General features: G+C 30.1%; 1 protein-coding gene across 1 annotated transcript in view; it reads left to right on the forward strand.

Annotated features, from left to right (window-relative positions):
* The window catches only part of ND-75 (NADH dehydrogenase (ubiquinone) 75 kDa subunit), a 61261-nt gene that overhangs the window by 44520 nt on the left and 796 nt on the right, over positions 1-15945 (forward strand). The window contains exons 9-12 of the mRNA XM_075353691.1: positions 5501-5689; positions 10807-10996; positions 11649-11824; positions 13871-14005. Of these exons, the coding sequence (XP_075209806.1) occupies positions 5501-5689; positions 10807-10996; positions 11649-11824; positions 13871-14005 (690 nt within the window). The remainder of the gene's footprint in view (positions 1-5500; positions 5690-10806; positions 10997-11648; positions 11825-13870; positions 14006-15945) is intronic.

Here is a 15945-nt window from a genome sequence, read left to right on the forward strand (position 1 = left end):
CGGTGACAACCACAGGGAATATTTCCACCAGCAAATCTGTAATAAAAAGCTGGTACCAACATTAGTGGAATGCAAGAGTAGTCGTAGATTATTGTTAGACACTTAAGAACTACCACTGGGTTGGTCTAGTGGTGAACTTGTCATCACTAATCAGTTATTTTGAAGTTAAGAGTTCTAAGGTTAAAATCCTAGTAAACACAGTTACTTTTTTATGGATTTGAATACTAAATCATGGGTACTGCTGTTCTTTAGTGGATGAGTTTCAGTTAACCACACATCTCAGAAATGGTCAACCTGAGATTGTACAAGACTACAATTCATTTACATTCATACATATTCTCATTTATCCTCTGAAGTAATACCTTACGGGGATGATGGAAGCTAAACAGAAAATAGAGATATTAAAGAACGATGTTCCAGATACAAGTTGAATACTGCCCTCCATGTAAATTCTTACATTTCTTTCAAAGTTTACCTATATTTCAAAAGTAACTGAATGGTGTATTCAGTACGTGTTCTGCTAGTGATAGAGAAAATCTATTTACATATTTTAATTCAACATTAAAACTTCTATTAGGATTACATATTTTGTTCCTTGTGCAAAAATAATTTAGTTTTACTCCTTGGTATTATTGGAATGTTTGTTTTTGAGGATCATCTTATCGATAATGTGTACTTAAAGCTCTTAAAAAATAATTTGCGACGTCTTTTAGAAAATGTTTTGAAATTAACAAAATAAAAAAAGATTTTTCAATATAACACTGCTCTCCCTCATTTCTGTCAAGAAGTTATTCAAATATATGGTCTATAAAAACTGAATCAGGCGAGGCAGGCCAATTAATTGATCTTCTAGATCATCTGACCTGTCGCCAATAGTATTTGTAGGGGCATGTGAAACTGTAACATATGAATAGAAAGTAACTAGAAAAGTTACTTACTGTTAAGCACTGAATGAGGGTATTTTGATGAACAATTATTGTAATGTTGTTATTAATAATTTTGTTTCTAGATATTTTGCGTTATTGAAACAATTCTTGTTTTGGTGCAGAAAACAACATCAGATAACAGTCCTTTGGAAACAGCTTTTTTCAGAAAAAAATTTGATGCAGCATTCTTCTGTCATGTTTCATTTTGTTTCATTTTAATATAAGAATCAAATTTAAACTTTTTTCATGTTCAGTTTTAAAAAATTGTTTTGCGACACCAGTTTTTTTATGTTGTATAATAATTATGTAAAAAATTACTATAGGTACTACAGAACATGGTTTTTTCATTATTTGATAGTTCAAAAGCAGTGTGAAATCGTGTAATTTACCTTTTGTATATATGTTCCAAGAATTTTAATTTGGCTTAATTTTACCCTTGAAGCAGAAACAGTAAAAAAACAGTGTGCTTGATATTTAATATTAATGAATAGATCTTGAATTAAATTGTTTAAATAACATGAAATTATACTAAGTTAACTAGCACAAAACACTTTATTTTAGCAATAATTTGTATAACTTCTTCTGTTGAAAAATAAGAATGAAAAATTAAGAAAAATGTTGCCTTAGACAACATTTTTTATAAGCTATAACTTGGAAATGAAGTGTTTCTGGACCATATTTGAATAAATTATTTTCTTTATTTTCACTTTCAGAACATGTCTTGAAATTGTATCATGCACATGCACACAGCCATACTTATTGCTTAACATTAATTATTCTTTGCAGTGTTTTTGATAAAACTTATTTTTCTTAAAAAAATCTGTCATTCACTTACATTAGAAAAAAACTCAAATCATATTTATACATCAATTATTGCCAATGTTTTACCAATACAATTAATTTTTTATTTTTATTTTTTAACTGAACATTATGGAAGAGCCATAAGCAGGTTATTCTAAAGGGTTTTGTGCTAGTTATCTAAGAACAATTTCAAGTTTTTCAAAAATTTAATTCAGGTTCTGGTTATTAATATTGTTACGTGTTTGTGGTTTGACAAGGATTTTGAGAGATAGAAAACATAAAAGGTCTTACAAATATAATTTATTTATTCTTAAATTACTTATATAAAATAGGTCAATTATAAATAGCAAAATATAATTATGATTTTTAATAAAAAGTTTATTATAATTAAATAAAAACTAATACAGAATTAATAAGAGATTATACAAGTCACAAAATCAATTCACTTTATGCAAGAATCATTCACTTTTAATGTTTACAAAAGACAACTGGCATACAGTTCTTTAAGGAGTAATATCACTTTCATTCCTGATCACAAAAAAGTCAACGAAGCCTCTCGCACTTAACCACTGTCCAGAAATGGAATATTCGTAACACATTTTTGCTTGTTTGTTACCACACACTCACTCTGAATACTCTCACACTGTGATTGCATTTATCATAAGCCATACTTGTGTTTATCACAAACTGTACCGAAAACTTTAATTCTGCTGGTTCTCAGCAGTTTTTATATCTCCAGGTCTAGGGCCTGATCTTCAGTTCAGTACTCAACCTGCCCTTTTGTTTGTTCAAGCATAATTATTTTTATTATCCACAGTTTGATGCTTTTCTATAGATTATTTGTAGAAAGAATTCCTATCTTTTTTTTTTAGATTTTTCTTTCTTCATTTTCTTCTCTTTCTTCTTGTAGAGAAGTTACAAGAAAAAAGAGAAAGAGGTTAAGAACTACAATAATTAAATATACGCACTTTTTTTACCAATGTATATTAAAGTTTAAAAAATTATTGTCTAAAACAGTTCAACGAGTGTAAATTCAAATTATTTAGAAAAGCATAATTTCAGAGGTTAAGAACACCAGTAGAAAGCCTGGTTTTACCTGACAAGCTTCTTGTCAGAGCCTGACAATTGGTAGCCTGATCAGCTACTAATTTGACTTTTTGTGTCATTCCCAGTCAGAAATCACAGTCCTTGACAATTTCACAGTCACTCAGGAACATTACTCCACATAGGCTCTAACAAAAAACAACTGCTCCAACTCTAACACCACTTGCCTGAGGAAGAAGGAGAGTGAATTTCTGTGTTACCCATACCTGTTATTTACTAATATGTGTAAAAAGTTAACTTCTTTATTCACTAAGCTATATTTTCAGATTCAGATAACTTCACACTATTGTGAGTTCAGTTTCAAACCACTTATATATTGTGTAAGTTGACTACACTGAAACATGTGTAGCAAGTTTCAAAGAATAATATATAGTTCTCTTGTTAATGTTGATCATAATACAGTTCAAAGTTCATATTAAATTTACTGGAATATACAAAAATTAAAAAATAATTGGTTAAAAAGTTAACTATTTTTCAGATATTTTTAATTAGAACATATTTAGGACTTATTTTTGATGTATAATTGAGATCTGTTGATGAATATTCTGAAAATTTATTTAAGGAATATATCAGTCTTCATTCTTGGTTTTCTGGAGATGAATCCACTTTTTGTACTAAACAGGATATTACTCACAATCACAGCTCAGGCCTGGATTGAATTATCTTCTTAGTGGTGAAATAATTAAATGCAATCTGGTTTTCTAATAATCATGCAGATTATGTTAGTTAAGTATGCAGTACCTAATTGATAATAGTATTTGTTTTCTGAATGATTTTCATTGTTATCATTATCATTTTCAAGACAATATCTAAGTTTTTCATTTTAATCTTGAATAATGTGTCTATACATTTTGTCCCTTTTTTTATCATGTGCTTCATTGATATGTGCCATGTATTGGATTTCTGCTATAATATGTAATAATATGATGTTTGGTTTATTAACAGATAACAGACAGCATTACTCACCATTTTTCTTTAATATGCCTGGAATGATCTGCTTATTACTCTTAGGTTGACTATACTGTTTTCAGATCATCTTCAACTATTGCAGTCATAGCATCTAAAACATCTGTATTTATTTAAAAACGGATTTGTACAACAGATATACTATTGAATGAATTCCTTTGTTTCATTGAATAACATACATGTTAATATATTCATTAAGTTATATATTTATTTTATAATGCCTGTAGTTTTTCTTTAGTTCCTTTTTGTTGATCTCAACTAGTGACCAACCTGACATTTAATTTTATCAAATAAATTTAGTGTATTAGTAAACATTTTATTCTGATCTGTCAGAATAAATAATATTACATTGCATAGACCACCTTGAGAATGAGTAGATATCTACTCTTCTAGCACTTGCCTGGATGGTTCAAGATAAATCGTGATAAAACTTTGATCATTATGTTGTCATAAAATCCACAGTTAATTGTAAATTAAAAAATGGAACGTTAAAATTATAATATGGAAATTCTATATTATTAAGGTTTAAAAAATAAATACATAAAATATTATATTAAATCTGTGGAGATTAAAAAATAAATTATTATAAAATTAACGAAAATTTAGATGCTAATAAAATTGTTCAACCTCATATTTATATAAACAGTAATGTAGAAAATTCTGATTTTTTAAAATTTTTTTAGAAACTAAAACAAATAAAACATTAATTATATTTTAAATAAACTAATGAGAAAATCTTTTAGATGGATTTAGTTAAAATTGCAGTGGAAGCATAATAAGTCCCTCTCTGGTAATATATGGTTGAGTTGCATGTTAACAATTTTGTTGTCTGGTTTGAAAAAAGTGTTTTTTAAATAGATAAGTTTTAATTGACTAATTATTGATCAGCATTATTCATATTTATGAGTACCAACCATGATCTGACAACCTATTTTTGTAATATGAAAACTCTTAGTGACTTTTCATTCCTCTTAGTTTACAATGTGTGTATTGTACTAATAAGACTACTTAAAAATAAATCAACAAAAATCAAAAATTCAATTCTATAAAGTCATGAAAGAGAACATCACAGGACTTTAGATCATGTCTTATTGTAAATCTGGTTCAAGTCTTTCTTATATTTAATATTTGTCACATAGTTGTATATTAGTGTTTGACAGTACCTCATTTCCTCTATTCATTTACCTACATGCATAAATTAAAATCAACACTGTATGTTGTTTTCATGTATTAAGAAAAAGATATCAAAAGAAAATTAGTTTCTTCAGAACCATGTAAAATTGCACTCCTTCTTAAGAACAGTCTTTTAAGTCTTGAAGAACATTTAAAAGCACCTTAAATGTTCATATCGTTTTAATTAATAATACTAAGAACACTTCTTAATAATCCGGCCATACACTTTATTAAAAAGTGTGCAGTAAATTACAAGCAAACCGAAGTATAAGTTAAGAAAAACAAAGCCAATTTATTTGTACATTTTAATGTATACAGCTGCGATAGAGTACCCTCAAATGTGCTCTTGTGCATAGAATGCGGTAATTTTCATTAAATTATCAAGATACCTTTACATTTATATCGTTTTGGTGGATAATGTTATTATTAATAATTTATTAGTACTTGTATTTATTTATTAGTACTTGAATTTTTTATTTGTTAGGGGACAGTGTTACAAGTAGTGATAATTTTTTTTTTCTTTGTTACAGTATCTAGGAGAAGACCCTGGTTGTCTAGTAAGTTTAGTGAATGGTGGGCATCCATTTAATCATACTCTTTCAAAAGCAAAACGGCCGATGATAATTGTTGGTGCTCAGCAACTTAGTCGTCCTGATGGAGCTGCTATATTGGCCAACGTTCAAAAGTTGGCAATAAAATTGGCTTCCAATGCTGGTGTGGTAAGTTGTCTTAGTGTATTAAGCCCAATTCATTAATTTATTGATTTTGTATATCGCATTGAAAGCATATAGGACTTACTGTAGCATGCGTACATAACAGAATTACAAAAGTGTCAATCAAACATAATTATTCCAAAAAACAATAAGTCCGTGGGTGTCTATCTATCTCTCCTGTGTGTGTGTGTGTGTTACTGAATATTTTTAATGAATTATTGCTTTCGCTTAAAAATTATTATAGTCATGGAGTCCTATTCAATAGAGTTTAGTACTGATTTACTATAACTGATAAATAAATTATGTAATTAAATAAGGGAAGCTTTCAAGGATAAGTAAGTTCTTCAAATCCTCTAAAGAAAACTTCAGCAGGAAAGGTAGACCAACCAAGTCTTCTATAAGAAACGTACAGTCTTGCAACTTATTCTGCACTAGCGCTAGCTTAATAATGTTAAAATATGGATCCAAACTCTGGCTGCTTATTTCAACAGACTGCAACCAAGGTCCTTTTATAAAAACAATAGTACCAAGTGTATAAATAAAAGACAAGCAGGAGTAGGTTTCATAATGAACAAGAAGATAGGGAAGAGAGTAAAGTATTTCAAAATGCATAGCAACAGAATTATTATAATAGGGATTAAATCAAAACCTAAGCTGACAACAGTTGTTAACGTCTATATGCCTACAAGTCCCCATGATGATGATGAGGTAGACTGTATATATGAAGAAGTTGATGAAGCAATTAAACATATAAAAGGGATGAAAATTTAATAATAGTTGGAGATGGAAGCATTGGAAAAGGCAAGGAAGGAAATAGGAAATACTATGGGTGAATATGGGCTGGGCAAAAGAAATAAAAGAGGGGACCGACTAATAGAGTTTTGCATGAAGTATAATTTGGTAATTGCCAACACCCAGTTTAAAAATCATAATAGAAGAATACACATGGAAAGAGCCAGCTGATAACTGCAAGGTATCAGATAGATTATGTCATGGTTAAGCAAAGATTCAAGAATCAAGTCGTTGACTGCAAAACTTCCCCTGGAGCAGACATTAGTAGCAACCTTAATTTAGTTATAATGAAATGTATGTTGGGATTTAAAATCCTGAAGAAAAGATGTCAGATGAATTGGTGGAATTTAGAGAAGCTTGAGGTAGAGGAGGTAAAGAAGATTTTTGAGAAGGACATCGCAAGAGGTCTGAGTAAAAAAGATAAGGTAGAAAATGTAGAAGAAGAATGGGAGAATGTTAAAAAGAAAATTCTTAAATCAGTAGAAGCAAACTTAGGCAGAACAAAGAGAACTGGTAGAAAACCTTGGATGTCAGAGGACATATTGCAGCTGATGGATGAATGTGGAAAATTTAAGAATGCAAGTGAAAAGGAACTATCGACAATTAAGAAATACTATAAACAGGAAGTGCAAACTAGCAAAAGAAGAGTGGATTAAAGAAAAGTGTTCAGAAGTGGAGGGAAATAAACATTGGTAAAATAGACGGAGCATACAGGAAAGTTAAGGAAACTTTTGTGGTACATAAATTAAAATCTAATGTGTTAAACAAAGATGGTACACTGATTTATAATACGAAAGGAAAGGTCGTTAGGTGGGTGGAATAAGAGTTATACAGAAGAAATGAATTAGAAAATGGTGTTATAGATGAAGAAGAAGTTAGAGAGGATAAAAGGGGAAAAACAATACTGAGATCTGAATTTAAGAGAGCATTAAAAGATTTGAATGGCAGAAAGGCTCCTGGAATAGATGGATTACCTGTAGAATTACTGCGCAATGCAGGTGAGGAAGTGATAGATAGATTATACAAACTGTGTGTAATATTTATGAAAAAGGGGAAGTTCCAGCAGACTTCAAAAAGTGTTATAATCATGATACCAAAGAAAGCAGGAGCAGATAAATGTGAAGAATACAGAACAATTACCTTAACTAGCCATGCATCAAAAATCTTAACTAGAATTCTGTACAGAAGAATTGACAGGAGAGTGGAAGAAGTGTTAGGAGAAGACCAATTTGGTTTCAGAAAAAGTATTGGGACAAGGGAAGCAATTTTAGGCCTCAGATTAATAGTAGAAGAAAGATTAAAGAAAAACAAACCAACATACTTGGCATTTATAGACCTAGAAAAGGCATTCGATAACGTAGACTGGAATAAAATGTTCAGCATTTAAAAAAAATTAGGGTTGAAATACAGAGGTAGAAGACAATTGCTAACATTTACAGACATCAAACAGCAACAGTAATAATTGAAGAACGTAAGAAAGAAGCCGTAATAACAAAGGGAGTCTGACAAGGATGTTCCCTATACCCGTTACTTTTTAATCTTTATATAGAACTAGCAGTTAGTGACATTAAAGAACAATTTAGATTCAGAGTAAAAGTACAAGGTGAAAAGATAAAGATGCTATGATTTGCTGATGATATAGTGTAATTCAAGCTGGGAGTAAAAAGATTTAGAAGAAACACTGAACAATGAATGGTTGAAGTCTGACGCAAGAACTACCGCATGAAAATAAACAAGAGCAAAATGAAAGTAATGAAATGTAGTAGAAGTAATGAAGATACAATCCACTGCTCACCCACTGCTTGATAAACTTCTCTTATTGGAGGCTTGATGTTTTCCAGTGGTGTTTTTGGGATGTTGGTGTTTAAGTTTAGGAGTTCTGTCAGTTCTTCACAATTTAAGAATTTGTTGAAATATTTAGCTAGGATTTCCACATTGTCTTTATTGTTATGGGCTAGATTATAGTTTTCATCCTTCGTTATTAGTGTTGTGGGTTCATATTTTTGGAGTGTTTTTGAAGGTTTTGTGTAATTCTATTATTGTTTTCAGTGTATCTTTATGGTGTTGTCTTTTTATTTTCTGTATGGTTTGGGTGGTTTCTTTTCTTTGTTTTACTAGATTTTAGAAGGATGTTTCTGATTTTTGGGATTGATGTAATAGCCATGCTTGATGTCTCTTCACTATTTCGTTGCATTTGCTATACCGCCATTGATGTTTTTTATGGATTTTACTGTGGGCCAATTCTTTTGCAATCTGTTTAACACCTTCAGTACCAATGATGAAGTGACGGCTTCTTATTGTTCATTCCCCAGCCCGCATGCGCCTCGTGTGCGTTAACTGCACTCATTTTTCCGTTGTTGTAGCAGTCGGATCTTCATTCACATTCTTTATATTGTAGTGGCATGTTGTTTGATACATTAACAACGTAAATTCGTGCTTGGTCTCTGTTTTTTGTTTTAATTACTTATTATGGCTGATTATGAAATGCCAGGATCTTCAAAACCGAAGAGCCAATAACTAGACGTAAAAAACATAATACCAGAGTTTAAATTAAAAGAATTTTTATAAAACAATAATATTGATGAAGATTTTGATGTGAGAGTGCTCATACTATGGGTGGGGGGATGATAGTGACTACGATTGTGAAGCTGGAAAAGATGATGGAGAAAACATGACACTTATTACAGAACAAAATTCCAAAGACGATGGTTTTGAAAACTTAGTTGATGAACGGACTCCTGTTGCTAATAACCAAAAGCCTGCAGATTTACCTTCTAATATATTGTGGGCATCAGTACCGCCAAATGTAAAAAAAATATCCAATTTGCTTACATTAGAATGGTTAAATTTATTTTTTATTTTTGTATATAATCTGTTTGTAATTAGGATTTGTATAAAAAATTTTTAGAATCCGGAACATAATTAATGAATAATAAAAGTAATTGTATATATTTAATTTTATGTATTTTTGACTTGTTATTCATAACAGTACTCCGTAGTTTGTTTTATGTGTAGATGGTCATAATAGCAAGTAAAAACGTTAACAAGTTTTGACTATTTATGGTAATAATAATAAGCAGAAATATTGTAATAAAGAATAAGTTATATCGCTGACCAAGAACTGCTATAAATAACTAACGCCACATGTTTGACCCCTGGTACCATACATACACACACACACATCTCAGTCACCTGCCTGCAGATGCATCATATGCGTCATTTCATTATTTTTGTTTTAAACAAAGTGAATTTTTTTTTTTTACATAAATATACTTACTACATATAAATAAATTAAATTATGAAAAAAAATCAGTTAGATTTTTTAATAATTTCAAAATATTCAAACCGGCACTGGAAGTGTTAAGATTTTTGACTATGACTTCAAGTTTATCCATGATTATAGTTATTTTTTTGGTAGCTTTTTTTGGTAAGATTCATACTTAATTAGTAGTAGGGTCTATTTTTATTTTAGTTTTAGCAGTTTGGTTTTGTTGCTTCATTTGGGGAGTGAATTCCTTTTATTACTAAAAATTACATTTTTTATTACTACAAATTAAAAATCCATACACACTTAAAAACTTACATACAATTTAAAATATAATTAATTAACTACTCAAATTGGAAAACAAGATGATTTATAGAAATCATACAATTAATTTTTAATATTTTTTTTTATTAAACTGGCAGCAGCATATATGATAACCAGATAATTGACAGAATATTATGTGCTTATAATTTATTTTTTAACATGAGTATATTTCATTATTTGTAATAGTACCCTGTGAAAAGATGCACTTAAAGCAGAAAATCAGAACAAAATGATAGTATAATTAAATAAAACGTATATTGTATTGTCTAATTTATATATTCATTTATTTGCAAGACGAACTATGGCCAGGTACACAATCTATCGCAGTTTAATTAATGACAGTAGATTGATTTTTACTTCCTCATCAAAGTCCTTTCTGGTCATAGTTGATTAGTACTTTGGTCACTATATTAAAATTCCAAATTCTCATTAATATTATCCAATTCTCTCTGAACTGTTTTTCATCTCTTACTTTTCTATTATAAATACCACTAAGCTATTTTAATTATATAAAATACCTTATAATTAAAAACATAAATTCTTCAGAATTTCATAATAAATAAAATCTTGATTTTCAGTTAAATTTCCATTAAAAAAAGTATCTCTTAACATTAGAACTAGACTTATAGAGAGGGATTTTTTTTGGTCGCTTTAAAATATTTTTATTGTATAAGTAGTCAAATAATTTTTATTATCATTGTTATTATCAACGATGGGTTTTAATTTTTTTTCTTTTGACCAGGACAAGGACTGGAAGATTTTGAATGTTCTTCATCAAGTAGCATCTCAAGTCGCTGCTCTGGATTTAGGCTACAAACCCAATGTAGAAATAATTAGAGAAAACAAACCTAAAGTCCTGTATTTGCTCGGTGCTGATGATGGAATAATCACCAGATCAGATCTTGCTTCGGGAACATTTGTGATTTATCAAGGTCCTTTACATTATTAGTTTTTTTAATTTGTTATTATTTATTTATATGACGTCCTCAGTGGATGTATGAGGTTAGATAATTAATCAATTGAACAGTTGAGTGAATACCCTGTTATATTTGGGTATTTAATTTATTCAGGTAACATATTTTGTAATTAAGTGAAAATATATATACATATTTTTCATTTAATTCTTGCTTTTGCATGAAACACTCTCTTAATGGTTCAAGACTGAGAATGATAGTAAAGTGTGTGCATGTGTGTATGTATATATTCTTTTTTAATTAAAAATTATATATAGTGAAGAAACAGAATTAACTCCTGTATTGAAAAGAGATTAAAAGAGGAGGTCATGTTGAATGAAAGAGGTGGACGTGGGAAGGCAAAACTCAATTCCCACCATAGCCAACTGGAATTATACTTAGAGAATTGCTAGAATAATTATTCAAATGTAAATCACTCAACATATTTTTAAATGATAATGAACCAGCAGTAACTGCATCTGAACTTTTTTCTTCATGTATGATTTTGCTTATTGTTGTAATTATACTATTATAATTGTTATAAAGATTTTGTGTAGTCTGTTAATTTTTTTCTTTAATCGGAAAAGAATATCCACATAGTTTTTTTATTTGTTTATTTTAATCTTTACAGGCCATCATGGAGATGTTGGGGCAACCATGGCAGATGTTATTTTCCCTGGTGCAGCATATACAGAAAAACAAGCATCGTATGTTAACACAGAAGGTAGAGCACAGCAAACATTAGTTGCTGTTTCTCCTCCAGGTATGGCCCGTGAAGACTGGAAGATTATTAGAGCTCTTTCAGAGGTAATTTTTATATATTGTTTTGTTTTTATATATTTATTTTTTCATTATTTTATGAGTTTTTTAATTTTCAGGTTAATGTTCATTTAGATAAAAATTTTAATTTTAGACTTGTTATTACATTGCATGTGATGGTGATTAACATTCTATGAGGAATATTTCTTAAGTAAAGGCCGCTGAGAAATTACACTCCTTAACGTTAGTGTTGTTCACGGCCATGCTAGTAATGTACACACTGCATTGTTGTCTGTAAGTTGTCGCATTGTAGTATCATTGATTACATGTGAGTTATTACATTATAAAATGAATAGGGAAATCGATGTTGCCACCGACTGTGAAATACATGGAGTCATATGTTTTTTTAAACCATCAGAACTTTAAGCTGGCTGAAAATCATAGGCAGTTGGTTGCTGTGTACGGTGACAATGTAATGAATGAAAGAAACTTGTAAAAATGGTGTGAAAGGTTTATAAATAACAGAATCAATGTGCATGATGAAGAACGTATAGAGGACCTCAATAATCTCGGAGGACTTGTTGAGATGCGTCGATGATGAAATCAGAAAAGATCGTTGCTCAACGATTTCCACTCTGGCCCTTTTTATTTCGTGATGTTTCAAGAGCTGTTATCGGTCACACTGTTTGTGACCATTTACGCTTCAGAAAGGTTTGTGCATGTTGGGTGCCACATATCTTAACGGAACATCACAAAAAAATCCGAATGGGATCTGCTTTGAAATTTTTGATGCGCTACACAGAAAAATGTGTTGAATTCCTTAATTCAGTTGTTATTGGTAATGAAACGTGGATTTCATATTACACGCCAGAGAAAAAATGGCAGTCAAGTGAATGGCATCATCCTAATCAGCAACCAGACCAACAAAGGTCAAGCCACAGCCATTTAGACGCAAACTGATAACATATTTTGGGATAGGTTTGGCATACTGCTGATCGATTTCATGATATGTGGAACGACTATAAATGTAGAAGCCTACTGTGAAACTACATTAGTTACAGTATGCCATTCAAAATTGGCAGCTGACCGACAGTGTCGTTGTGCTGCGTGATAATGCACGTCCACTTGTTGCAGGTCCGACACATGATTTACTGAGAAAATTTGGATGGGAGATTTACGATCTCCCACCACATAGTTCAGACTTAACTCCTTCTGATTACCATTTGTCTGGGAAATTGAACAAATTTTTCAGTGGTAAGAAATTTGCAGGTGACAATGAACTTAAAAATGCTGTGGCTAAATGGACTGGCAGAAAAAGAATACAATGAGGGTATATTGAAGCTAGTCAATAAATGTCTTAATTCATGTGGCGATTATATAGAGAAGTAGTTTAAGAGAAACAAAAAATATTTATAAAGTTTTCAGAATAAATCTTTTTACAATGAAACTGCCTTTATTTTAGAGATAACCTCTCGTATTTTCAGGAGAATGTGGCTGTAATGTAGACATTTTAAAGCTAAATCCATTATGGTGAAAGAACAGCATTAATCAACAGTTTTCATTTCAGTTGTTTGTCTAACTCCAAATGCGCATTATTAATATACACAGAATTTAAAGGTACAACTTAACTAAACTAAATGTGTGAAAATTGTAACTTTAATAGAAAAAAAAATGGCCACTTGTAATGGTTGTAAGTATTTTAGCGAGCTTGTTATACTGTTTTAAATTTTTTTTAATATCAGTGTAATTAATTCCCGCTTAATGAAGAAGGCTCTCAAGAATTAAAGTCTTGCTTTTCAATTAAATCTGGAACAGAATTCTTTTTATTAATGAGAACATTGCTGATCTCAGAAGTGACTAATGTCAATATCAATCGACTTGATTTCTTTATTGTTAAATTATAATTTGCGCTTCAGTTAAAAAAAGAGTAATTTTTTTTTATCTTATTTTGTGTTAATCAATTAATTTTTTCAAGTTTCTAATAGAGTAGAGTTATAATTAAGTACTTTTCTCATTATTATATAATGTAATTTTTGTACAATTCTCTTGAAATTTTTCTTTGAAATACATTACTGATCTTTTTTTTCTGTATAGATTTCAGGCCACAAATTACCATATGATACTCTAAATGAAATCCGAAGCAGATTAGAAGAAGTTTCACCAAATCTTACAAGATATGGGGATGCAGAAGAAGCCAATTTTTTCACGCAGGCTGTTGAGCTTTCTAAGGTAAGATTGAGATGAAAACTTTTTAACTAATTGAATATACAAAGTGTCTGTAGTATGTTGTTCATTGGTTTATTTTTATATATTTTAAATTTTCAGTTTCAGAATAAAAGTTGATCAGTTTGTAACTAAAATAGCATATGTAATTGAGGCCCTGTAATTTAGGAGAAAGATTTTTCAACAGAGATAATAGCCACTTCATTCATGTTATTTGTATTTAAGACATGAATTAAATAAAAAAACGAATAGTTATTGTTTTTTTTTTCAAAATCTTCTTCTCAAATAGTTTTGTTACATAAATCTCAATATGCCCGCCCTTTATTACTTAAATGAAGTTTACTTCTGATCTGGTTGGCACCAAAAATAGGCATAATCAAGAAAGGTAGCTTAAGTTGTAGGTAATTATAAAATGAAATTGCAGTCGTATGTGTAATACCAACAAACTAGTTCATAAACCTTTTATAAGGTATTATAAATGGTTTATTATTTCAAAGTATCAGTTGAAAATCTAGATGGTTAGAATTATAGATTAATACAATGAGTAATTATAGTTATTACAATGAGTAATTATAATTATTACAATGGTAATTATAGATTAATCACTTAAAAAAGTGTGTTCTGTTATTTTGAAAATTATAATTTGATTTAAACTGAAAAACTGAAACTGCATCATGTTATATCACAATTTGCAAACAAAAATACTGTAAAGTAAAATATCTGAGGTTAAGGAACAGCAATAAGATTTGTTATAATTACTGTCATGTTATTATATTTACTCAGTAGCCAATTTCTTTGCTAGTCAGAATTAACATCATCTGCATTTCACAGGCATGCTGATGTATTATCAGCTTAACAAATAAACCAATCCTTTCCTTAACTTCTCTGTTATTCCTGGCATTGGACAATTTTTCTTATGACATGTTATTCTTGACCGTGCACATAACATATAGCTGTTGTGTTATGTCACCTAACAGACTTGATTATAGCAAGTAGCACACTTTTTGAAAAAAAATTGTAAGAGACAAAATTGGCCATCGTAAGAAGTTGGTTGTTGAGAACATTCTTAATTACTTAATTCTTTTAGCAGAAGAGAAGGGAAAGAACTCAGCACAGTTCCACAGTTAACCTTGCTATGCAGCCATGAAATTTTTTTCAGTCAATCACTATCCAGCCTTTGTGCATAACTATGTTAAAAACAATGCTACTGCCATTGAGTTTTGTTCAAAATTTAGTGCTAATGAAACCAAGATGGTGTGTAAGATATATCAAGCATTAGCAATTTTACTTAATTTTTTCTCAAATGACTAAAGGTAATTTTAAATTAAATTTACAAAGGACATGCTGAAATATGCTAACAGCAATTGTGGTTTGTTTACTGGTAATGAAAGCCGGGTGTGCGTTTAACATTGAAAACGTGGCTCATTCATCACATGGAAGTCTTAAAACATTACTTGGCCAAATGAAACTAAGATATTGTCTTATGATGCTCTGCACTGTAAAGGATAGACATGTGTAATTGTACTAGATGTACTACATTATGATAATGGGAAAAAATATGTATTATCATTGAGGAGTGAATGGGAACACATTCTTCATGCTAATCCAGATCTTTTTTCTTAAACAAGCATTTTGTACGATTTCCAAAGCACCATATTCTAAAAAGCATTATGGTTTTTCATAGTTTATGATAATTCTTCATACTAAAAATGTAATTTTAAGGATTAGAATTTTGTTGCTAAAAGGAAACTCTGAAAAAACATGATCACACAGCCAAATAACATTCTGAAAATAGACTTGTGGAATGTTGTGAATTATGAAAAAATCGCTGAGCTAAGTTTTAAGTCATAAGGATCACATACGTTGAAAGAGATTAGAGCTAGAACTGAAGGTGCGAGGTGTTCTTTTAATATCATGAGAATGGAGTCTTTAATTCTTCTTGTGAT

This window comes from Lycorma delicatula, chromosome 1 (assembly GCF_047948215.1).
Source record: "Lycorma delicatula isolate Av1 chromosome 1, ASM4794821v1, whole genome shotgun sequence".
NCBI lineage: Eukaryota > Metazoa > Arthropoda > Insecta > Hemiptera > Fulgoridae > Lycorma > Lycorma delicatula.